The following is a 26,521-nucleotide window of genomic DNA, read 5'->3' as shown; positions in this document are numbered from 1 at the left end:
CCTGAACAAGCACTTGCAGAGAGTGTACTCGAGGTTAATATGGAAGAAATTAGGGTTGCACCAGCGTCGCCACCCTCAAGTATTTCCTGCCGCTGGAGAAGTTAAAATACTTTCAACACCCACAATGCCAATATACTCCTAAGTCCGCCTCAGAGTTCAACTCCAGAGGAGGCCTGTTTATTTAGTTTTCAGAACGCCTTTTCTTTTCTAAGTACTTTTTAGAAATCCCTAATTCACCATTCTCAATTACTGAAAATATTACACACTTACTCTTGTGTTCAGTTTCAATGAAAAACCTTATCTAAGATACGTAGAAGAGGGTAAAAACTGAGACTTCTTAGTCTTTCCTACAAAATGTTCGGTATCTCTGGGGACTTTCCTAATTTTAATTGATCTGCTCATCCCTGCAATGAGAAAGGGGGCCGCTCAAATATTCAGTCAATTTGAACGACAGACATTATTCGACTAGTAATTTAAGTTTTCGAAAGCCCACTGAGAGATTATTGTAAAAATACATGCTTGAGAACTAGACCCATAAACTAATACATATGTAGAAAATGCAGAACCCAAACTTCAGGTCTCCTTTTCCAGGCAAATCTTTCTTTTAAAAAGGCATGTGTGGAAAAATGAAGTCACTCAAAGGCAGCTCCATAGGACAAACTGGTTAAACAGCTCCATGGTTACAATACATAACAAATACCTTAGTGGGGAAAATGGGACCTGTGTTTTCATAAAATCTGAAAGGATGAAACAAATAATGAAATAATCCAGACCAGCTCCATTTCTCATAAAATAAAGTCCAACACGCCAGCTCCAGACAATCTGAGCACGGAGGGAAGCTGCTTTCACATCACATTGCTGTAATACTACACGGAGCCAAGAAAAACACACGGCTGTAAAAGCCATAATCCCGATCTTGATCATTAATTTAGATAACTGTTTGCTTTAAGCTTCACTTAAAAGTGAGAAGGGCATGGGTATTGTTTTCCCAAGTATTTCTGGCAGAAGCTGAGATGAATAACAGAAAAAGATTATTTATTCATTTTACATCAAGACAAAACACTCAGACACCTGTGAAATTTTAAACACAACAGATCCTGCTGAAGAGATGTGAAGCAATCGAAATTTCCATAGATGAGGTAGAGAGATCTTTGTACCTGCCCTTTTAAGCTTCTTAGATAATGCTGTTCTAGAGAGCAATGAAAGAATCAGCTCTGGGGTCACAATGTAAAAATGTACCGCTGCTTCAGTAATCAGAGAATGATGACAACGGAAATTTATTGCTGCGTTATTCCATAGATCTACAGAAACCTGCTCCACAAACCAGGAGGCAAGGAAGAAACTGAGGACCTATGTTTTCAAGAGGCCACCGGGAGGGTCCGAAAGAATGGCATCAAAGGAAGCGAGAGGTTCCAGCTGGTCCCATTTCCCCACCTCCGACAGTGTCAAGACCAAAGGACACTTACACTGGTAGATCTGGAGGAAGGTTTCCGAGAGTTTGTTCGTCATCAGTGGCTCAGGGAGATCTCGAAAATACTGCTTCAACATGTCTGCCACGTCATAGGCAGACTGCCCCTCGTAGTTGACACAATCTATGGCACTTTCATTCATCTGGCGCAGGGCCTGAATCCGGGATTTAACGCCCGATTTTCTGAAGAGCCCAACCTGTTGGAAGAAAAACATTAAGTGTCAAGATGAAAGCAACATCTTCACGGCAGAACTGGAAAAGGGAGCGCGCGTCTGAGCTCCAGCGATTGAGTGGGACCAGCAGGCAGCAGCTCTCACCTGGTCCAGGCAGTGGTTGCGGAGGTAGCGCATGGCTTGCTGAATGCTCTGGGGCAGAGGCTGTCCCGTGCGCTGCACATTGACGGTCAGAGGGACCCCAAACACATTCCGGTCCTTGTAGTCTGGAACCTTGATCCTTTTCATGAACTTGGGCACGGCCCTATTTAAAGAACATTGGGGGGAAGGTGAAATGTTTACTTGTCTGTCTACTCTTGCCCCTCTCCGCAGGTAAGCCCCGTGGGCCCTAGATCTCTGCTAGGAAGGTGGCTATTTAAATTTAAATTAGATGAAGTTAGAAAATCAGTTCCTGAGTCGTATTAGCCGCATTTCAAGCACGCACTAGCCGTCTGTGGCCAGTAGCTGCCACACTGGACTGTGCAGATTGGGAACCTTTCCGCCATCCCAGGCGGCTGCATCGGACAGTGCTATTACAGATTTCAGAGTTGGGGCTGCGAGGCCAGTCCCATTTCCTCGGTGGGGGATTCCCTTTCCACTGTTAACCCCGAGAACTTGGTCTGTACTTTTAGGGAACCAGATGGGCAGAAAGCAGAAGACAACATACAAGACCCTACTTAGGCGCCCCATGACAGAATCTGAAGACAAGTTCCTCTTTGTCACGAACACGGACAAGAATCATTTCTAAGTTCTTGATGAGAACCAACGTGTTTGGGGAAAAAGGATCAGGTAAGGCTGGATGACAAAAACACAAATATATGGTGTTGGTCACACACAGAACCACCAACTCCAGAGCTCAACAGTGGGGCCAGGCTAATGACCTGAAGTCAGATAAATTCTCCAGCTGATGAGCCCGGAGAATGTAACGTCTTCAGGTGTCCAAAGGAAGGCGGAGAAGAACAAGGAGGGTTTGTAGGCGGGCGCCGGCTCCCTGGAGTACTGCAACCAGGTCCAGCCCCGCAGAACATGCGACAGCAGGAAACTCCTGTCACTCATTGAACGCTGTCACGCTCTACAAATGACCTCTGTGAATGAGACAAGAAAGGGCCAGGACGAACAGGAAAAGAATTGTGTGTCGAATTTCTCCCGATTCCGTGGATCCCACAATGGGAGGCTTTTATATTTGGTTTTGACTCACTGGAAAAACTGACCAGAACTCAGAAAGTATTATGGACTTTCAGATTCTTGAGGGTTTGGTGGCGAGGGGGGCGGACAACTCAGAAATGAGAATGTCAAATATGCAGTTTTAAATAGCCAGCAGGGAAATATGACTCTCTGCACACAGGACCATGGCAGGAGACAGACTGCCTGACTTCTGAGTCCCGACCAACAGCCACGGCAGGGTCCTGTTTATAGCTCTGGGAAAGGTGAAACCGAAACGCAGCGCCGAATTTGTATTTCCATACAGTTAAGTATACGGTGTCATGGCTATAAGTGTGCATAATACTCGCTTTGTCGGGGGAGCAGAGCCCAGCAGCGGAATGTGCAAAGAACACATTACGATCTCCGCCGAGAATCTGAAGCATGTGGGGATAAACCGGTCAATACTTATTTCTGTCATTCAGAACAAACAACTTCTGTATTTAGCAAGGCTCACATAATAACAGCCTTTGGACAGGAGGTGCTTTGATGCTGAAGTTAACCTCACGACGGGTCCCGGGGACAGGGGAGCCCAGTGACGCTGTTCCGCTGGCTCTCTGGCCACTCTGGCTTGCTGCAGGGCACAGCGATGAAATAGGTTGCGTCCCCGTTTTTAGCAAAAACAGTAGTTGTGTAATTGGATAATAAACACTCAAGATTAGTGAAAAGACCTAAGGATGCCCAGCTGACACTGTGGAATGCGCTGGGATGTCAAGCTAGAGACATTTCTGTGTTTTGCACCGATAGTAAAAAAACTAAGATAGGCACATAGTAGGTCATACCCATGACCCATTCAGCTCAACAGTTATGTCCACTAAGGGCTGTATTTTTGTAACTAGTTATGGACAGTACATCTGGTAAATTTTATCTCCATGTATACTTTACTCTATAGTATCTTAGACTAGTGAATTCCTTAGATTTACTATTCACCGTATAAGAGCCTTTGTTGGAAAAAAACATAACCTAAAAATGTTTAGCACAGGTAGATTTTTGAGTGATATAAACAGTCACATCAAAATGCTCTCTAAAAACATACAATAGGATTTTAAAGCCATGTACTGTGCATGGAGCATTCTAAAGTCTGCCTCGTAACATCTTATGATCTAAACAACTTTTCCTTCCTTCTTTCCAAAATAGGGGGCCTGTCCGGAGAAAGTCCAGCCATTATTTGTTAATATAATGAGAAGGGTTTGTATGACATCGCTGTAACCTGGAAGCCAAGGAAGGTGTATGCATGAACAATGATGACTTCACTGTACCAGTCAGTGGGGGACAGTAGACATGTGTACGGGGTGGCTGTTGCATTCAAATGACTGAGCAAGCAGAGCAATGAATCTGCATCAAACTTTGCATTAAGCTTCAACATTCCTCCATGGAAACTATTCAGATGATTCAGAAGTCCGCAGCTATGGGCAACTGGTGATTGGCAGCTTCATCACGACAATGTGCCCACTCAAGTATCATGTCTCGTGCAAAGTTTTTTGGTAAAACATTAAATCACCCAGGTGACTCAGTCCCCCTACAGCCCAGATTTGGTGCCCTGTGACTTCTGGTTTTTCCCCAAACTAAAATCACCTTGAAAGGAAACAGATTTCAGACTGTCAATGAGATTCAAAAAAATACGACAGGGCAGCTGATGGTGACTGGGAGAACTGTGTGAGGTCCCAAGGGGCCTACTTTGAAGGGGACTAAGGTGTCATTGCCCTACATACAAAGTTGTATTTTCTTCAATAAATGTCTCCATTTTTCAGAATCCATGGCTGGATACCTTCTGGACAGACCTCGTATGACCTGATACTGTATGCACCTACGGTGGGCTATTCCTGTCTCTGGGAAGAAGGCACCTGCACAAGCCGATGGAAGAGTGACACATTCTCACCCCATCAACTGACAATTTGTCACTCGGAGGGCTGAAAACTCATCAGCCAATCCTGGCCTCTACAAGGCAAAGAGTGACTGCCTTAGGAAGGTCAGCTGAAGAGATTAAAAGGACAGAACTGTCATATACTCAGTGTGAGGACAGTCTCGGGGGCTGACCGAAAACATCTCCAAGTACCGTTCACAGAGCAGTTTAAATTCTTACCAGCTGAAACCGTGCTTATTGGAAGGTGTGTATTTCTCCAGCAGGGCTGTCAACTTCAGGAGCGAGTACTTCTGCAGCAAGTTCATCTGGGCCACAGACTGGCAGTTAATCTGCAGCGATACAGAGCTCAGGCTCGGCCGATGAGAGCTCTGGAAACTGTGCCACCTCAGCCTGTGCCTGCGAGAGAAGAGTGGGGCAGAGTCAGGGAGTCCAGGGCTTTTCCCGGGGTTCATGAGGTCGGCGGTGGGCTGCTCACTGGCCTCTTGGCTCAGGAACTGAGAGGACACGTGTCAAAAATAACGTAACATTTACCATCTTTACCATTTTTAAGTGTACAGTTCAGGGGCGTTAAGTACAATTCACACTATTGTACAACCATCCGCAGAACTTACTTCATCTTCCCATTAAACAATATCCATTCTTTTGGGATGTTAGCATTTCCTGGTCTGCCCCTTTCTTAGGCACTTCCATGGCTGTGAATGCTAGACTTAAATTCCCCTACTTCCCCTATGCAACAAGCCGAAGCAGATCTTCTCTGACTACCCTTCCCCAGTCGGGAGAGGGGACAAAAGCTCTTACCTGTTGGACCTTGTCAGGGAGGCCCCCACCCCAGAATCCCTCCTCTCCGGGATGTCAGAGGGCTCTTCTGGTTCATTCAGGGAGTTGCCTGTGCTGTCCAGGTCACTGGGGGTGGCTCGGTCGTTGTCCACATCCAGGTGTATCTGTTTGGGAGAGGACGGGCACGGGGAGACCGAGTCCAGGGCTGAGTCCGAGTCTCCCTCATCTGAGAACTTCTCCGACCACTGGTTGACTATCCTCTGCATCCCATTCACGTGGTAGAGGATGTCATCCAACTCGGGGAAGATGTCCTCGTTCTCCAGGTCGGCCAGGTCACCTGAGCTGGAGTAGAGGATGGAGCCTGGCACGTTGTCGTAGATGCTCAGGCGGCTGCTCACGGAACTGGAGGAGTTGCGTCTCTTAAGCTCCTTGGAGCCATCGCTGCTGTTTTCCCTCCTCAGGCTGATGTGGCCGGGGCCGTGGAAGCTTCCAGTCCTCCAGTTCACAGAGCTGTTATTCCCTGAGGGAGAGAAATTGCCATTGGAGAGGGCCTTGGGGAAAGTGCCAGGCTTGTGATCTTCTGGGATGTAGAACACTGTGTCCTCTGGGTAGCTCCCGCGGTTTCTGAAGTTCTGTTCCACAACGTTGTTGAACGTCGACTGACTGAAGGGGTCAAAGCCCTCCAAGTACATGCCCACCCGCTTGTTGCAGGCGCTGAGGCTCCGGGTTCTGGTGACGGGGCTGGGCGTGCTGACGGCGCTGCTGGTCTCAGACTGGCTGCTGCTGCTACTGGTCTGCGTGGAGTTGGAAACGCTCCTCTTTCGTACCAGGGGGACATTGATGTGGTTGCCGTTGAGGGCGGAGATCTCCACGCAGTTCAGCTGCTTCAGCTTCTCCTCATCCATCCCCTCCTGCAGAATGGGCCCGCTGATGATCAGCCCCAGCTTGGAGGGCGCCTTGTGCTTGCCGTGGTGGGAGCCCTTGAGCTTTAAGCTCTCCATGCGTTTCAGCAGACTGCGCGTCTTGGACTTGGCATTTTTCTCGTGGCCTTTCATGCTAAAGCTGAAGCTGGACAGTTCTTTGGGAGAGGGCAGGCTGCAGAAAGAGTCGTCATTGCCTACAAAGTTGACAGAGGAGGAGCAGACGCTGATGACGGAGTTAGTCCGGGGTGTCGCAGCGTCCCCGCTGGGGGGCATGTGGGTGGGGAGACTGCTGGTACTGCTGAGGCTGCGGACAGAAGCCACCTCCTGGGGCTCGCTGAGGTCTGTCAGCATGCTTTCGTGGCTCGGGGCGTTCTTCAGGTGGGGATCCTCTGGGGACCCAGGGGTTGGGTCCTGCTTTGAAGAAAAGACGTCAAACTCTTCAAGTCGGGACCACCTCTTGCTGTCCCTCTGGAAAGTCCACTTGCCACTTATTGCACAAGGCTCATCCTCATCCGAATCCTCACTCTGAAAAGACAGAATAAAGCCATTCATCCCTGGGGCAGGCGAACAGCAGGGAGCAGGTCATGTGCTGAGGTCCCCGGGTTCAGGAGACAGCTTACAATACACCATCAGGGTTGATTCCCCTCCCCCCTTATATCTTTATTTCATCATTAAAAAAAAGAAAAACAACTATGCATGTGAAGAATGTAATAGGAAAAAGCCTGACTAATAAGTGTTTCAAGCTAAATTAAGAGTTATTTTATGGAAACTCTGGGATCTATAGGCCGTCCTTTAATTGCTCGCAGAGGAGACAGTAGAGATCTGTGAAAATTCCAGGCATGCAAAATATTTTGAACTGGAGGCAGGAGCAGGTAGGACTGCTTCTGCTCTGCCTCCAATCTTGCTGTCTGTTGATAGCGCGTGTTTATGTTCCCTTTTGCAATTAAAAAGGTAGTTTTCGAACACTAAGAAGCGTGGTAACTGAAGTCCCTAGCCACCCTACACATTCACAAGCTCTCCTAACAGACCGGCAGAGACACCAAGGTCAGCTGTCACATCTCTTCAGTCCAATACTTTTCCCTCTCTTACCTGCTCTTTCCATTCCTTCCCCCACCAGACACGAGGCACAGAGCTACACAACGCGCAAGTGTCCTGTGAGGTTTCAACCTCAGACCCCCTGTAGGCAATTTAACAAGGCTTCGCAAATACCCAGCGCTGACAACAGGCGACGTGCACAAACACTAGGTTAAGATCTTTGCTGATTGTGCTTGATTTACGGGCAGGACTCAGGGTTATGCTGCAACACAAGCTATTGCCTCTGAGCCTTTCAGAGAAATGCCGAAAGGCACGCATGATTCAGTATGATGTATATCTTTCCCACCGGTGGGGGAAATACCATATGGCCCAAGTTTCACAGGACAATGAGTCAAGAGCATTAAACGCTGACTTGTAGCCTCGTCTCCATAGCTCAGTGGGCTCTGAGGTTCCAGTTCATTGGTTTAAAAGGTTTAACTCCCCCAAGAAGGCAACTTGTTGCAGGTCAGGGACTCCAGGATAATTAAAATCTGTGCTCTGAACGGTCAGAAGTATGTTCTTTGACCAAAGTTACTCCTGTTTACTCTAATTTGTGACACTCACTCCCAGTACTACACCCACCTCTTCTCTTAAGATCTCATAAGAGGTCCTCACATTTCATACATAGAAGGAAATACCATTCGATTCAGTTACGTGTCACCACGTGACTAGAATGTGTGGGACTTCCTGCCCTCCCTTGTCTCCCAGTTCCTTTCCTCCCTTCACTCAAATCTCTGCAGCTTTGAAACATACTTAACTGTTATATATGGGAACTAGCTGTAATTTCTGTAGGGAGCAAGGCAAAGTCTACTACTATGCCTTAAGCTCCACCCCTTTAATGTGGAATAGCCTCAACTACCTAAGGCTACGTTGAGTTAAGGAGGCAAAATAGGTGATTTGGTTAGACAAAATCAATAGGAAACCTCACAGATACAGAGAAGAGACTGGTAGTTGCCAGAGGTGGGGGGTTGGGTGAAATGGGTGAAGAGGGTAAAAAGGCACAAACTTCTCCTTATACAATAAGTCCTGGGGATGTAGTTACAGGATGGTGACTATAGCTGATAATACTCTATCACATTTGAAAGTTGCTAAAAGAGCAGATCTTAAAGTTCTCATCACAAGAATCAACATTTACAACTATATGTGGTGATAGATGTTTAACTAGACTTACAAGGGGAAACACAAAAAGCCTGGAGTTGATTTATAAAAAGTTGTGTATTGATTCTTACATGTTTAAAATTCAGTCACCTTCAAAGTACTCTCCATTTGATGCAATATTCAAAACAGGTTTTAAGCTCATCGATTTTGATGCCTTTTAGTGCTTCTGCTGCTTTCTGTTTCACCTCTTCTACATGGGCAAAATGGTTTCCTTTGAGGGCTTTTTTCATTGGGGAAACAAAAAATAGTCACTTGGGCACGATCGGGTGAATCAGGGGGGTGGGGCACATGGGTCATGCCACTTTTGGTCAAAAACTGAACACTCAGTGCAGTGTGGCAGATGCGCTCGTAAATCACCCACCATGAGATGGGCAAACGTGTTGAAAAGAATTTTCAAAAAAAAAAAAAAAATCACTGAGGCCGAATGCAGCCTCTTACAACAACGCCAGCTGGTACACTGATACAGATAGGTTCCTAGAATATTCACTTAGCAGGGGAAGCCTGTATTACAAGGGGACCACCCTAGAGAAGATAATTCTGTTTTTGGGGGGTACCCCTTGTATTGTGGGGATCATTTTGCAATATATACAAATACCCAATCATTATATTGTGCACATGAAACTGATATAATGTTGTATGTCAATTACATCTCAATTTAAAAATACAGTAGGAAAAACAATTTATTGGCTGCCTGCAGCTATTGGTCTCAACTATAATAAGACTACAGAGTCTTTGGTAAACTCGACTGATTTATAACATTAAATATGTCAATTTTTGGAGAACAAGGAAGTAAGAGTTTGAAAACAAAAACCTATTCCAGAACACATAACTGAGTTTCTGGTCTGCCCCCTTCCTCCCTCCCCACGGTCCACTTCATGTACTCACTCTCTTCCGATGAGGACTGATTTCCAGTTTCATCACCGCGCATTTGTTTAAAGTGTTCAGACGCCTACAGGGCAAAGAAATAACATTAGCAAACACAGGACACTGCCGATGGGCGGATAAATATTTCTCCTAAACAGCTGATGTGTTTAATGAGTTTCTTTGAGTCCATTAATATCTATAATTTAGAAGAGTATTAGAAACTTTTTAAAAACTGAGTAGCTTAAAAATACCTCTATATATTTTAAATTTTTTCATTTAAATTTTATTTTACCATTATCGTGCAGTGGCACGATGCTGTGTATGGTATTGGGTTGGACAGAAAGTTTGTTTGGGTTTTTCCATAAGCTGTCTCTAGTAGCTCTTAGTTGTCTGTAACTTCATTCGAAACAGTTTTGTTAGATTGTACTGTGACAGCTGTTACATCAGCGTGTATTTAAAAAAAACTTATTGAAATTGGTGAATTTTTGTGTAGCTATTTTAATATTGAAGGTGGAAGAAATACTCAACACTTTCCGCATATTATGCTTTACTGTTTCAGGAAAGGTGAAAATGCGAATGAAATGCAATAAAAACAAAAGCAAGAGAAGAGGATTTGTGCAGTGTGTGGGGAAGGTGCCGTGACCGACCGAACATGTCAGAAGTGGTTTGTGAGGTTTCGTGCTGGAGAGTTCTCACTGGACATTGCTTCCCCATCAGGCAGACGAGCTGAAGTTGATAGTGACTAAATGGAGACCTTAACTGAGAACAATGAACGCGATGCTGCGTCGGAGACAGCCGACATACTGAAAATGTCCAAACCAATAGAGTTATTGGTGAAAATGAAAAACGTGTCTTTTATAGAAAAAACCCAAAAAAACCGTACAGGCTTTTTGGCCAACCCAATACTGTCAGGTGCCTCTTGCTCTTCACGGAATGAACACCTCCTGGCCTAGGAGCGGGTGGCACACGGTGCCAAGGACAAGCACCAGCGATGTCTGCTTTCACAGAAGCAGCAACAGCAGCAAGCAACCAAGCGGGTTGTCAGTAAAATAAACGCCGTATTCTATCTCGAGTCAAAATCCACATATAACAATAAAATAATTTTACTTATCTCCAACAAACAATAATCTTAGACAGCCTGTTGAAAATTTAGTGAGTTCTTAAAACAAAAATTAGTGAGTTTTTATACTGAAAGAAGAAAGAGTCCTCTTTAACACGGTATTGTTTTTACTACTTCCTGTTTCATACAGAATAATGCTTGGTATCCTTACAGCAATAGTGCAAACGATCGCTAACAAACTTGAGGACTGAAGCTTCAAGGGTCAAAATCTTACAGAGTTCAAAAGTAAGCACTTGGATCAGATTCTTCTTTGGAACGGGAGTCATACTGTAACTCTGAACGTCAATTTAAACTTAAGTGTATAACTTAGTTTCAATGAAAATGAAATACTTAGAAAAAACCCTCACTGGTATATGATGAAAGAGCTGCAGAAAGAAACCCTTCACATATGCAAGAGTAACTGCTACGCACAAGTGGGAAGGGCAGTCTATCAGGCCCAATTCGGACATCGTCCAGATGGTGACCACTTCGTCTTCCTCAATGAACCTTTCTTCCACCCTCCCCCTCAAAAACTGTATAAATAAAATCTTAAGAAAAAAAAGAAAAGGAATGAATCTGCAGTTTTACACCCTCAGTCTTCCGGGTTTTCCTACAATTGCCATTCTTCTGTTTTCACGGGATTAGAGCATTTAATTCATGGAATTACCCACCACGACCTCTTGAAGGCTTTACTGTTTTGAGTCCTGCCCTTGCAACGTGTCTAACAATTCTGACATGCAGGAGGATAGAAAGTATTTTCTGCCTGCTGATAAAGACTGCCTTTGATTTCACAGATTATGTGACAGCCTGTTTAGAGAATAAACAAAGATAACCCAGAGCACCTATGATCAGGAAAATGCTCTCTGTTGATAGGAAAGGAAAGAAAACAAGTCACTAAGAAGAAGTCCACAGACTTTCAAATGAGTGGCTATGAGGCCCCTCCCTCTCCAAGGGGCATCATTACTCATAGGACTTACACCCACAGAGTTTTAGTTCTCAAATGTTTTCAAGATTTAAAGAATCCGCACTGGTTACAGCTAGTCTTAGGTCTGGGTTTCATTAATCACACCTGTAACCAAACACCCACTTGACTTCATTTGGGCTTTAATGGTTGAGTGGTGTTTATAACCCAGTTTACTGGGCATGGAGGCCTATGGGGGTGTCAGAGGGGCTTACTTCACAAACTCTAGGTTCGAGTCAAACAAAAAAGACCCGGGAGGCCAGTTTTATAAAGGTCAACATGATCTTTTTCTGTGGGTAGTGCCAAACTAATGGCCTTTCAATTTTGAAGCCCGAAAGTTACTCCCTGGGGTTTGTGTGGGATTCATCTGCTCCCCCTAGGACCTCCAAGCACGCCCACTGGTGGACCGTACCTCCTTAGAGATAATGGTTCCAGCTACACCAGTTGGGGGCTCGTTCTGGGTCAGGCGTTATGCCTGTCCCTCATAGGTATTGTTTCACCTGAGTCCTCATAACAACCCTAAGGTACAGATATTGTCAGTGAGCTTCTTTTTATAGATGACGAGATGGGGGTCTGGAGGTCACCAATCTCGTCCAAGGCCACAGACCGAAAACCTGGTGGCCCTGGCCCTCAAAGGCAGCATCTTCTCCATTCCTTTCTAAAATAAGTGTGAACCGTGGGAATATATGGGAGCAGCTAATATCCTGAGTCCTCAAATAAGTGGCAGAACAGGGGCATCACACCGTCTGTCCGGAAGCAGGCTGTTCCCACCCCCAGGGCCCTCACAGGGCTCAGCTCCACAGGAATGTGTCAGTCTTATCTGCTGGGCAGCTTGCACCCTGCTCTGAGCCGGGAGGGGGTCGAGGGGTGGGCCATCAAAGGTTCAAGAGCTGTACTGCGGGGAGCTTTGAGAACCCTGATAAAAGCAGAGCAGGCAGGCTTCCGGGCTTCCCACTCAAAAAGGAAACAGGGAAAAAGGACAAGAGAAGAGTGAGAAAAGAAAAAGAAACAATTTTCAGAAGACCTGAGACATAAAAGTTGTTCCAACTCTTTTGGAATCAGTGCAATTACTTTAACAAATTATTTGCTTCCCTCTTATTAGACCAGAAATAGTAACAAAGTTACAGTGGACTAGATGGCAGGCTGCTTTGCATAGCTTAGGCATTTCAAGGGCTGTTTTAGAACATTATAGGATGAATTATTTATTTATCATTATATGATTGTCGTCTTCTTTATGCAATTCTTTGGAGTATTTATAGGAGGAGTCAGTTGAAACACCAAAGGAAAACAGCAATGTGGAGTGTTTTTCAGAAGCTAGAGAGAGAGAGAGAGAGAGAGAGAGAGAGAAAGAACATCTCACAAGAGGTATTCTAACAGCAGGTCACAGTTGCGCGTTGTCTGTGCGGGATTCAAGACAAGCGAATCACTCTCCCAGTATTAATTCTGAATGTGACTCTCATAATCTTGGCTTTACCATCGGGATTGGATTAGACAGCAGAGCTAACACGACTGGGACACAAGCCAACCTCTTCAAGGAAACCAACACAAAAATCCCTTACCAGTGTGAGTGCAAGAATGTCGGTTAGTACTCCAAATCCAAAAAACAGAGCAGTTCCATAATTATAACTTTTGGTCATTACCGAAGTTTATATTTGAGAGAATCATCATTATTCTCAAGAAAACTTTAAGTCTACCAGTCTTCTGCCCTAACTAGACTATGTTAAGAAATCAGTTCCCAGCAGATTTTTGACCAAAGGAGCTATAAGATCTGCACGTGTTAAGTGTACAAATGTTTATAACAACCTTTAAACAGGGCCCTGGTGTGTACACGGGAGCACCTGTAACATCTCTGTGTGTGCATGTCTGTGTTGGGAGCGTGGTGGCAGGAAAGGAAAATCCTGGAAGAATTGTTTTATTTAAAGTAAATTTAAAAATATCTTGAAGCAAAAATATTAAATACTTAATCTTTTATTAGAGCAAAACGTCAACTGAGTTTCTGCAGTGATATGAGCATCTGTATTTAAAATCAACTACTCAAAACACTGCAACAAGGTGAAGTTTCAAACCACACTCCAGATCCACGGTTTGCTGCCCCCCAATGCCATGCGCTGAGGAGGACGTGGAAAAGGCCAGCAGCAAATGCATGAACACAGCACAATCAGCAGGAACACCAGTGCCTCCAGCTACTACTACGCTGACGGCTCAGAACCTGTTGGCATTTCAAAGGACGATGCTCCCACCTCTTTTTTCTGGGATGTGTGCAGGCCTCTCATAAGCAGAGTCATTTTCTACGGAAAGTCTATTTCTGTGAACATGTGAACAAGAGCCCTTGGGTTTTCCACTACAAACAAGTTGATGACTGTCACTGTGAATTCTGAAGCTATGTGTGTGTGTGTGTATATTTTAAAGAAAGCCGAAGCTCAAGCCTTTCCCCACGTGCTCAGTTTGGGCGTCAGATTTAAAGCCCCCTGACAGCCCCCACGGCATTCCCTTCTCACACACGTAAGCTGTGAGATATTATTTCCCGCCTCAGAGAAAACCAAAGCCCGGTCAGAGTACGCTGCTGAATCCAAACACAGATGAAGCGCTAGCTGTTTTTAGGCTTTTCCCAAAATACCTAGGAGCACTGACTTTTCCCTTTAGGTAGCTTCTCCACGGTGAGGAGCGCCAGTGGAAATCACAAAGTACGGAGGATATTCTGCCCCTCAGTGCAGGGAAACTACATTTCAAACGGGTATTTCTTTCAAAAAAAAGTATTCAAGAATCTAATTGTGACCTTTTGGGCTGCAATGCTGCAGTGGTATTTTTTAGGAGCTAGGCATTCCTAAGCTGTTGCTGCTGGTCCGGGGCCCACTCACTAAGTGGCTTAGCAAGTATGAAATGGATGATGTGATGCAATGTGTAAATATTTTCTGGGGTACGTCGTAGGAGTGGCCTCATTTCTACGTGTTATCACCGATGATGGATTGAAAATAAATTGATTCTGTCGCACAGCTAAGCACTGAAACATTTTAGAAATGTCTGCAGTAGCTCATATTCCAGATGCTGCCTCCTTCCTTCCTCGACGGCATGCATTTTTCATTCCAGAGGACATAGCTCTGGTATTACGCACTACGCGCGGGATTTGGAACTGGGTTCCTTTCAGAAAATGTGCACGAACCCTGGACATTTCCAAGCACTCGCTGACTTGGATCTGAAAAGTGACAGTGTTTCTGTGGTTAATTAGGGCATTTGTTTCTTTCTTAAATCAAGAGAAGCAGTCTATTCCATCTTCCATTCTAAACACCCTACCTATTTTTTGCTAAAACCACTGCTTAAGTTAGCTGCCTCAAAAAGCACTATATTACCTAAGAAAGGCAAAAAAATAGTACTTTCACAGAGCTACCACTGCTTTCTTTGCCGACAAAGTGGGAATAAATGCTGGATATGTCCTTCTATGTTAGTAATGTTTTTCAAAGTTAAATACTGAAGTTAAAAAGAAATTTATTTTAATTTTACAATCAAATCAGCATGTGAATTTTGTCCACGTATAAATTTTTCCCCAGAATCCAGCTTTTTATGGTTTTATAGGTTTTGAGAAAAATGACAAAGGGCGAATTACTTAAAATGAGTGAAACATCATGAAGTTCGGAAGCATGATCAGGGTCCCGTCATTGTCTGCCACACGTGTGATCGCTTTCGCGGCGGTAAAACCCAGCCTGCAGGTCCACCAGCGCAAAGAGCGAGGCTGGCTGGCACTTTCATGCGCCGTTCACGTCGATGCTCATTTACTGCCTGTCCTCTGTGTGTTAACGGCTGGGCTGAATTACTGTACAGCCTCATTTCATACTATTGTTACTATTTGGTACCTGGAAAAGCGGAACAGGTTCAGAGAAGCCTTTCTGGAATTCAAGCAATGTTCCCTCCTGACTCAGGTACGCCATAGCCCCCTCCCCCAATTTATTTCTCTGAATGTGTTGTTTCCATCTAATATGACGGCAGCTTTGGCTCTGTTAGGGTACCTGGCTGGGGCAAGTGCCGTCAATCACACTCACTGCCTTTTTAAAAATCCTGTTTCAGGTTTCTGAACCATCTGAAGTTAGCTGCCCGAGCAATCATATGGTATTGAATATGCAATGGTATTATTTGAGTACCTCCTAGGGCAGTGTTATTTTAATAGTAAATGATAGAATTTTACTTATCTTAATTAAAAGGCCAATGATTTATAATGAAGTAAATCACTATACCCATTTGCTAATCAAAGACCTAACATAATTAGAACAAAAGCAAACAAATACCATCTTGGTGATAAGCCCAGTGTTTAAAAACAAACAAACAAACAAACAAACAAACAAATAAAATAAAATAAAATAAAATGCTGGAAACATTTCCATTTACCTGCACAAAGCCTCAATGGCGTCTCTATCCAAAAAGTCATGCTCTCTCTTGACCAAGGAAATATCGATAGGGAACAGGAGATCTGAAAAGACAAATACACAGAAAAATAAAAACAAATGCATTTATTGAGCACCCTAGGTTCTTGCCAAACTAATCCTGTTTAGCAAGGAGTGGGCGGGGGGGGGGGGGGGCACCCAATATTCCAAAGTACTTTTGAATACCTACTGTGTGCAGAACAAACACCTCATTCCCTATCAAGTGCTATGGGAGAATAAAGCAGCTTAAGATAATTCTGATTAGTGTCCTAAAGGAGCTTAGAATCTGAAGTGGTTTGGAGACTGAAGTTCCTCTTCTGGCCAGAGTGAAGTGGTTCAAAACACTCTTCTACCTTTAAACAAATCAGCAGGCCACAGACCCATGGTATAAATTATAATTAACAAGAAGGATGATCCCTTTTCATGTGGTTGGGTTTTTTCTTTTTTTTTCACGTGTGTTTTTGCTCACATTTGACCAGGGAAGAGGTCGCGGAAAACTGGACCAAGGCATGATGTCGAGAGCAACGGCAAGTGGTGGAAAACCCAATCTGACTATTTGCATAACATCAAAAGCCAAAGAGAATTCAGGATGTGCTATTTTTAAACACATACTAGCACTTCCATATGGCTTTTTAGGAGTTTATAGAACTCCCCCTAAAACAGAAGGCCAGTAGAACAACAGAATCCCACACCCCTTAATCTGTAGAAGAATCCAACACTCTTAGAATACTGAGTTCCATCAGAATTGAAAAGCAGAGAGAGAGAGTCAACTCAATGAAGAATTCATTTTTCTACTCCTTGTTGAAAAATCCTCCTCAAAAAATCCAAAGAGGGGAGCGGGAAGAGAAGCAAGCACCGCTAGAAATTTACAACAGCTCTCCAATCGCCATGAGATAAAAGCATGTTACTCTTCTTCAGAGGTCCAGCTATTAGGGAAAATAATGGGCCTCCCTGTATATTAGAGAATGCGTCATGAGTAATTAATTTTCTAGAGATAACACTTAAAAACACCTTCTCTGTTTTACAGTGTTGAAAACTAACATAGTGAGTGTTACTGTTGATTCTGTTTTTCTGATGGCTAGATTTCGATTACCCATACTGTTCCCTGAATGATAACATAGGAAAACCAATGAAGGAGCTACAGCCCAGGGATTTATGGAGAAATATATGAAATTTAGTATTGCAGGATCATATCTCATCATTATATTACAGACCAAGTCTCTTAGGCAAATGACCAATGGCACCAATATAGTTCTGAAAAATGAGAGGGGACTTGGAGGGAATGTGAACTCTTAGTAAACACAAGCAAGCCACACCCCAAAGTTGTTGTGCCTTTGAATTTCACTGTTAAGACACCAATAGCTCTATCAAATAACCACACTGACATTAAAAAATATATTTTGAATACTTCCAGAGAATAACATCAGATCTATGAATGTAAATTTAAAAACTCACAAGCCCGTTAAATGTATATTAGACAGCAACTATGTTATTTTAGCAGTTCCTAACTTCATTTACCCAGGGTTGTATTTTAGATTACCTTCGCAATTCAAATTAATTTTAAAATTCTGTTTTAACAAAAATTCTAGGGTCGATAGGGGCTAAAAGCAAGAGAGGAGTGATATAATTAAATCACTAATTTTCTCTTTTTGCCTAAACTCCCTCCTAAAAGATGATGGTTTATCGATGTATAGAAGTTCTCAGAGTTCTTCAGGTTAGGATTTAAACTTCCAGCTTGGGTTTAAAGGCAGGAAGTAAAAACTGCCAAGGACCAAAATAAAGCTGAACAGGAAGACAAGGAATGTGTGGGCTGGTGTGGGGAGTGTGTGTACTGCACAGAGTGGCAGGAAGAAGGGGAAAACTGATAGCCCAAAACAATATACCTCAAAAGTAGGCTTATGCTTCAACAAGACCTGTAAACACAAAGGGACCCCAGCATGTAACCTGGGAAATGCAATCCGCATTTTGGGATCTGCGAAGACCTTAAGACACAGACTGGGACTGGGTCTCAGCACACACACACGTCACAAGAAAGTGTTGTTTGGCAGCAAATCAAGACCAAAAAATGGACATAATTGAAGGAAATTTAATTTCTAAATCGGAGAACAAAAGGAACAAAGGACAGCCCGGTGCCTGCCGCTGCAAATGCAATTATCTCCGCAGAGCTGTGAATTGGAAACCCCACAGGCTGCTGGCCCCTCCCCGCAAGCCCTGCTGGAAGACTGAGATGCTCTCCATGTTGATAGGTAAAGATAAGCACCTCCTTCATAATAAACATGCAAGTTAAGCAAATACTGTAAAAAAAAAAAAAAGAAAAAAGAAAAAATTAATTGGAGATATTCTCTGACGTGGAGGAGAGTGAAATAGTTTTCACAGTCTAACATTAAAATGATTCTGAATCGATGTTGATGGGAAATCATACATTCAATTTGGGCTACAATAAGGAAGACCAGGTATTGTAAATTTGGTAATGAATTAATTTGGCTGAGTGAGCTAGGGAAAGAAGATAACTATGGTCCCTGACTGACGTGCTCCTGGGGGATATCTTCACTCCCAACCCAAACCCATATTCTTCTTCAAGGCAACCTGCTGATCATGCCTAGCTCTTCCAAGCTTACATACTTTATTCACTCTTAGCCTGGGTCCATGCAATTCTGCTTATGTACTACAGAAGATCGGTAATGACCCCCAGCTCCAATGGAGAGCCCACTGCCATGTTACAGGAAGCAGTTTGCTTGTGTTCTATTATCCTAGAAGGAGAGAAGAACTAAAGACACATTTTAAAAGTCGCTATTTTTAAAAAAGATTTATTTATTTTAGAGAGGGAGAAATGAGAGAGACAGAGAGGGAGAGAAACACCTATGTGAGAGAGAAACATTGATGGGCTGGCTCTCACACGAGCACCAACCTGGGACCCAACTGGCAACTCAGGCATGTGCCCTGCTCAGGAATGGAACCGGCGACTCTTTTACTTGCTGGGATGACACCCAACCAACTGAGCCAACTGGTCAGGGCTAAAATCACTATTTATTGTGAGAAAAGTGAACATGCCTGATGAAAAATTTAGTGACATCATTTCAACTGGATCTTTTAGACATTGTGCGACACAGTGGGCTGTCTCATAGTATCTCCTTCCTTCTTCATTGATGAAAAAGATGAAGTTTTAAATGTAAATCAACCAAAATTATGTTTGCTTTCTGAAATTCTGACAATCCCTTAGAGATCTTCTTTGAGGTTTAAACTGTCTTGTTTTTATAAGATATGTAGTGTTCACTTTGTTGGTGAGGAATTAATACCAGCTGCTCAATCCTTGAACGGATGTCCAGCTGAGTGAGAAATGAATAAATGAGAGACACCTAGTGTGGTCATCTCAGTGATACTAAGGAAACGAAGAGTGCTCCACTTGGGAGAAGCACTGAACGGAAAGTCACTTAATTTACTCTCAATTTGGGATCCCTATTCACCCAATCTGTGCCTGAAAATTACTCCTGAAATGGAGTTCACTAGTTCACAACTGTAGTTATGTTTAAATGATTTGATATCGAGTATCATACAACTCTCATTTATCTTTTTGTTTCCATTAGATTTTATTTATTTTTCTTTCACAAGACAACCTATTCATCTTGCTGTGCAGAGCACACTCCACCCATCCAGGGCAGGCAGAGGCTCAGCGAAGGCTGGAGACTTCTGCTGCTGCTACTACTACTACTACTACTACTACTACTACTACTACTACTACTACTACTGCTGCTGCTGCTGCTGCTGCTTCATTTCCTCATCCTTGCCCTCAGCACCTGAGCAATCCCCAGGGCACTGATGGGGAAATGAGTGGTGAAACTCAGCCTAGATCCTAATTGTTTTTTTAAAAGGTCCATTTTTGTTCATTACAAAACTGAATGCCATAGAAGAAATAATATTCATCAAATGACAATCTAAAAAAAGCAAAAAGCCTAATTACAAACTGCAACACTCGAGCAACGGAGGCTTACCATTCGGAATAAAGAACTCTTACAAATCATTAAGAAAAGCATAATGAACTCCAGGGAAAATCTGCAACAGACTTTACAGAAGAGCAAACAGGTACAATCAGATGACATAAAGAAATATGCCATCTGATATAACCTAATGATTAATGATATAAAGAATTATATCATTAATCATTAGGGAAATGGAAGTCAAACTCTGTAAGATACAATTTCATATCCCTTTGATTGGTAACAATTAAGGTCTGATAATATCAAGTGTTGAGAATACATTGTAAGAGTGAAAATCGGTACATTTTTTAAAAAAAACTGGCATTATAAAATTGAATATACATATTCTCTACTACCCAGTAATCCTATTTAAGGAAGTAATAGGTATACATGCCAGATCAGTATACCTATTATACCTATTACACATCATATCAGTAATGTACACTGATACCTATAATGTATCAGTATACATTACTGCACATGTACCACGAAAGTACAAGAATGTCCAAAACAACCCAGTTTATGCAAACAAGACAGAAAACCCAAATGCTCCCGAGTGTGTATATGAACAAACTGTGTTACAGTCACATGATGAAGTATTTATCACACAGCAGTCAATGCAGGCAGGGAGCACACAGAATGGAAAAACCTTAATATAAGCAGTGAAAATACGAAACCCTACAACATTACACAGAGCAGAATATCCTTTTTGCAGAGGAAAATAAGTTTAGAAAAATGTATTTTATGAAAGTGCAATAAAACGACCTAAAAAGAAAGCAAGAAAATGGTAAACAGAGGTTTCAGGATTGTGGTGACTTCGGGTGTGGGAGTGGCAGAGGGACCCAATGGGGGAGCATGTGGGTGTTTTGATCAAGATCCTAGCTTTTGTTTTGAGTGGTGGGGGTCTTAGGTGCTTGCTATGCTGTTATTTTAATGAATGAAAGAGTTCAGTAAATAATAAAGTATCTGAAAATAAACCTAAATCCATAATAATTATGAACCAAGGACATGATTATGCTAATTAAAAAAGAAACAGTGTTCCCGGCTCACCTTCATAAAGCTGTGCATACTGGGGGAAGCCCGTTGCCCGTAGCCAATCACAAGCTTCTTTGGCTTCAATTTCTGCAATAGAACACAAGACAAGATTGTCAGTCACGTGTATCTTCACATGCTTCTTTTTCCTTAATAAAGTGATTTTGTTATGTAAGCAGAACACAGATGTCTGTTGGTCACAAATAAGCCAAAAAGAAAAAAAGAAAACCCTTATTTCAAATGGTTTAATATTTGGTGCATTTTTTTTACACTTTAAAAAAATGCATAATTACTGTCTTTCCTTTAAAAAAAATGAGGGGTCTTAGCACTTAGACTCAGCACTAAGTCACTCTGTGCTGCTTCTATGTTCTGGCTAGAAATGATCGTGAAAATAGGGCATAATGAGAAAGCTGAGGGATTATATAAGGAATTTTCAGCCTGGCTGGCCTAACTTGGTTTACTTTTCATATCAACAGAAGGCCACCAAGTACGCCTGACACCCTGGAAGAGAACTAGCCTAATCCAAAGAACAGGCCTTCAGCCACCTAATGGGAGGCATGTTAAAGCCCCAGGCACTGGGGCAAGGTGGAGGTCCAGGCCGTCAGGCTTGGGGGCATCAAGTCAATAAACCCCAGAATTCTGGGAGGCCACATTGTCTAATAAAGGTTCTATTTCCCCGTGATTACCATCTCGTAGATGGTACTGATAACAGAAAGGCCAAGAGCCACTGACACATTCTGTTCAAACTCACTCCAGCACAGTCTCAATTCCGTTAAAAGTGACTCACAAAGGAGGTGAGGGCACGTTCACAAGTTTCTCTGTTTGCACAAAGAATATTCTTTCAGTTTCTCTTCCCCCTTTCCTCAGGCCATCAGACTTCTTAGGTATCGAAGGATAGTCACCATTTATAAATATCTCAACATTGCTTAATTTTTTCCAGATGCAAACCTTCACTTAGCAGCTCTCCTGGGAGCCGGATAGAAGCCCATCTTAGCTGAAGTACATATCTTAGTTTTGCTTAGTAGCTATGGTTTCAAAGCATTTTTGGCCTATTATTTCAAGAGTTCCTTGGCCCTTAGAGAAAGGTAATTATGAACACTCAAATTCATTAACGCAGGTAGGAATGTCCTTATTGAGGAGGCCAAAGAGAAAAACACCCTGGCGCCTTCCGATGAGTTAGTCAATACCCAAACCACACACAGTTACAGCGGCAGAGTGGAAGCACATGGCACAGTTCACGGCCATGAATCCTATCGGGAAAGCAGCAGCATTAAACACCAGATTCAGGGCTGAACTGGGGATGAAGGATCAAGTGAGATGAATGTGTACGAGTCTCGATGTTTGCACTGAATAAAAGAATAAACAGAATTGTCCAATGTGAATTATCCACGTTTAACACTTTTTCATGTATTTATAGCCACACTTTGTCTCAGAAAAGTTAGGAAAGCTTCATTTCTTATCTTTTTAAAAGATTTTATTTATTTATTTGAGGGGAAAGGGAGGGAGAGAGAGAGGGAGAGAATCATTGGTGGGAGAGATATCAGTTGGTTGCCTCTCACCCGCCCCCAACTGGGGACCTGGCCCACAACCCGGGCATGTGTCCTGACTGGGAATTGAACTGGTGACCTTTTGGTTCACAGGCCAGCACTCAATCCACTGAGCCATACCAACCAGGGCAAGAAAGCTTTAAATGAAATCATAAAATAAACATTTTCTAGAAAACCATATTGCTGGAAAAATATACAAAAGCTCAACATTTTATTTTAAAGAATGAGGAGACTATTTTTACTCTATGGCCCCTGCTGAAAAATAGATATGGAAAGGAAAAAAGAGCTAAGTGTTTGTTTTTTAAGAATATTTTAAATAACTCACTTTTCTGACCATGTAGAGGTTACTTCTGTTGAACAGATTGTTGGACATTGAACGATAATAGGTTGTTAGAGAATAAATGTTCTTGCTTTCCTCGTATTTTACTTAACCAGCGGCCAGTAACACCAGGTCACGCACAGCACACACACAAAAGCCTTAATTAGCCACGGCTCCCCAGCCAGCACTGCCGCTTGTTTAAAGCATGGTCCCAATTTTCTTACTCCAATGGCTTTATGCCAAGAGACATGGAAGATATAAAGGATTATTTTTCTAAAAAATCTTGACACTTATTTATATAATGCTCTCTTTACAAATTGCAAAGTGTTGTCACATGTATTACTCACTGAAGGGCCCGGGGGGATTTGGGGAACTCAGTGCCTGTTGCTGTCTTGTTACTCTCTTCCCATTTTCCACCACCAAGAAAATGAAATGCTCAAAAACTGATCTAAAAAACTGCGTCCAAATCATCACTCTTCTTAGGGCCAATGGTTATAAAATAACAATGTGAACAGGTGAAGATTTGTTTCTCCAGCAGAAAACTGAATTAAAGGCTTCCAATGGCTAAAAAGCAATACTTCCCAGAACTGCAGAGATCCCATAATTTTACCTTTCCCTAAAATAGATGAGAATCTACCTTTCTTTTAGATATGAAACCATGGGAGATAGGAAGCCTATATCTATTTTACATTGGAATAAATTGTTCCTTTCATTTCATAAGGAACGAACCGACGTCCACATCCCAGTCAGCTAGGGAATACCCTTTCTTCGCCCCCCTGACCCAGCTCATTACTTTTACTTTTGTTTCTGAACTAAAACTAAAACTCCAGGTTTCCAATTCTCTCCTCCCTCAGAGAATCTATCCAACCCCGGCTCATCAAATTTCCCAAGTTACAGTTCTGATCTTGTCTCTCCCCCACAAAATTCACCGGAACTCCGTGGCTTACAAAATCAAGTCTGAACACCTCCGCGTGGCTTTCAGGGCTCTTTATGTGGCGTCCAACCTAATCTTTCAGCTCCCTGTACTCCCTCTATAATCCAGCCAAAGTAAACTCGATGTTCATCTTCCCACACATTTCTGACGACTCTGGCCTGAGATGCTTTCCCATCTGTTCAATGTCAACTTTCACTCATCCTTCAAGGCCTAGGTCAAATGCTGCCTCCTCCGGGCAGTCTTTCCAGATGCCTCCGGCCCCCGACTTTATTAATGGCTAACTTTTACTGAGTGCTTATTATGGGTGAGGCACCGTCTAAGCACTTAATGCTTATTCATTCATTTACTCTTCGTATTGATTCTAAAACATGGATTACCAGTATTATCCCCAAGATATGCAGATGACGAAATAAGCAGAGAAATAACTTTTCCTTAGAAATGAGCTTTTGTTACCTTCGAATGCCACAGTGGAATAGAGAACTAAGATGCACAGAAATAACAAGATAGGTTCTATCCTTAAAAATACACAATAAACAGCATTCAAAATATCAAAGAAAACCGTGTACATGTGCCCTTACTTCAGTCATGTGCACTCCCCCACGCCTGGCTTTTGGAGCCTTCTAACTGGCCCTGAGGTGTGGCTCCTCCTTCCGTGCGTGTGAGTGGTGGTGGGAACACTGTAAGGATGATTTTTAAAAAAACATTCCCAACCAGGCCAAAATGCCGTCAGAGACTGAAAACACAAGGGCGAGACAATGTCACTTTTATACCTGGGTTTTCTCTAGGCAAACAACAGACAAATGTGTTGAGGAGGAAACAGGAAATTTTTACTGGAATCAGTGTTAGTGGCTGGCTGGACTAGATGACTGAGGTCCAGGACCCTTTTGTGTCTGACTGGGAACCGTTAGGCCTTATTTGCACATTTCCTGGCAAGTTGGGATGACCCTCTCTTCCCCTTGCCCCTCAACAGTGAGTGAGGCCGAAATTCCCCAAGCCTGTCATCATTCTGTTACACTCGCTGTTCTCAGCAGGCAGAGCAACAGCAACTGGGCGGGAGCAGGAAGTGATTACTCGCATCTTCTGTCTGTTATCCTTACAGTGGGTACTTTCAGGCTCCCTGCCTTCTTCAACAATGTGCTACCAGAATCAGGACTCACGGCAAATGCTGCCCAAATTTTGTTTCTCAATCAAAAGCCCAAGGAATTGGAGGACGAATTCAGACAAAGAACTCTGCCTTGAATCCTTCTGTCTTTGAAATGAATAAAAAGACATGTCGAACACACACAACCGCCAAAGACAGGTTATCGGGAGTTACCTGTGTAAAATGGATTCTAGCTGGACCAAGTCAGATAGCAGTATCTATTAATTAATATTTATCAAACCCTAATGTTACCTAATCCCAGCAAAGATTTTGACTGGAAAGTAGCAAAGACCCTTCCAAGTCTGAAAAACATTCGAAACCTCTTCTGCACATATTCTGAAAGAAGCCAGTGAGGAAGCTTCTAAAAGACCCGTCGGTCCTAATTCAGTTTCTAAGGCCACCGGCACACCAGTGGTTGCCTCAAATCCATGGTCAGGTACGTTCCAGGGCAGTCATGCGTTCAAGTGAAGCCAATGTTCCTTCGTGTCCCTCTTCACTCCATGTTTATTTATCAAACACCTACTAAATATGTTGCCAGCTGTGCACAGGGACAATCAAAGACACAGGTTCTTACCCCGAAGCAGGAAGCCGAACGGAAAGGTAATTCATAGTTGAGTACATGGTGTCAGATGATCCTCTGCTTAGGGTGAATGGGTTTCCTGAGGGCTAGTCTAAGGTCCCCGTGTTTGTTAGGTCCTGAGTGACCCTGTCCAGGCAGCACCGAAAGCCAAAGAAAGTCCTAGCGATGGCCCATGTGCCCCAGCGCCTCATTGCACTCCGTCTGTCAGCCCATCTCTCTCGGGCTCAGGGATCCAGCCACACTGGCCTCTTCTCATCCACCCCGTCCCCATTTCCTGCCTTATTTTTCCTTCTCCCGAAACATGTATTATGCTTACTTTCTGTCTTTCTCCTCTGTAAACTCCAAAAGGGCAAGCTTCCTTGTCTGTCTTATTCTCTGATATATATCCCATGCACCAACAGTGTGGGACACATAGTCGTTGTGTCATTTAAATATGTCACAAATAAATACACCATAAGAAATATATTTTACACTGTAACCTGGTGCATGTATGTATGCAGGTAATGTGTATGAATATATGCACACATTCATGTACAAAAACACAGGTGTATGTATAAGCATATGTAAAACGGACACAAATTTCCCCAAGTAACCCAGGTGAAATAAACAATGGTTTTTCTATTGCACTTTGAGAGTCTTACTTGTTACCTACCAAAGCAAGCTATTTGAAATGCAATATTTTCGTGCATAGCTTTTCTGTAGAAGAAAGGAAGGAAGGAAGGAGGGAGGGGAGGAAGGAAGGAAAGAGGGAAGGAAGGAAGGAGAAATAAAGAGAGATTGGAAGGAAGAAAGGGAGGCTGGGAGGAAGGAAGGAAACTAAGGACTTCGGTACAGTACAGAGAATGTGATGGACTATAAGAAAGACCTGTGTGAATTCGGAGGTGGGAGGGGGCTACTTGAGCACATGTTTTTGTTCTGCCTTTATTTTAAGGAGGTTTATGATCTATGTAAGATTAGATGGCAGAAGACATTGGGAGGAAAG

General features: G+C 43.1%; 1 protein-coding gene across 7 annotated transcripts in view; it reads right to left on the bottom strand.

Annotated features, from left to right (window-relative positions):
* Positions 1 to 26,521, bottom strand: part of DLC1 (DLC1 Rho GTPase activating protein) — a 337,471-nt gene that overhangs the window by 8,325 nt on the left and 302,625 nt on the right. For 6 of the 7 annotated variants that reach the window (XM_045197214.3, XM_045197213.3, XM_045197216.3 and 3 more), the window contains 7 exons: positions 21,037 to 21,108; positions 15,978 to 16,059; positions 9,562 to 9,625; positions 5,543 to 6,969; positions 4,964 to 5,140; positions 1,786 to 1,945; positions 1,467 to 1,665 (listed from right to left, as the gene is read on the bottom strand). In XM_045197214.3, the coding sequence (XP_045053149.2) occupies positions 1,467 to 1,665; positions 1,786 to 1,945; positions 4,964 to 5,140; positions 5,543 to 6,969; positions 9,562 to 9,625; positions 15,978 to 16,059; positions 21,037 to 21,108 (2,181 nt within the window). Of the gene's footprint in view, positions 1 to 1,466; positions 1,666 to 1,785; positions 1,946 to 4,963; positions 5,141 to 5,542; positions 6,970 to 9,561; positions 9,626 to 15,977; positions 16,060 to 21,036; positions 21,109 to 26,521 lie in introns of those variants that run through there. The other variant, XR_008425966.1, reaches the window with a different exon arrangement.

The sequence above is a fragment of the Desmodus rotundus genome, chromosome 13 (assembly GCF_022682495.2).
Source record: "Desmodus rotundus isolate HL8 chromosome 13, HLdesRot8A.1, whole genome shotgun sequence".
Taxonomy (NCBI): Eukaryota; Metazoa; Chordata; class Mammalia; order Chiroptera; family Phyllostomidae; genus Desmodus; species Desmodus rotundus.
Note: the sequence above shows the minus strand (reverse complement) of the source record. Positions and strands in the feature narration are given on the sequence as shown.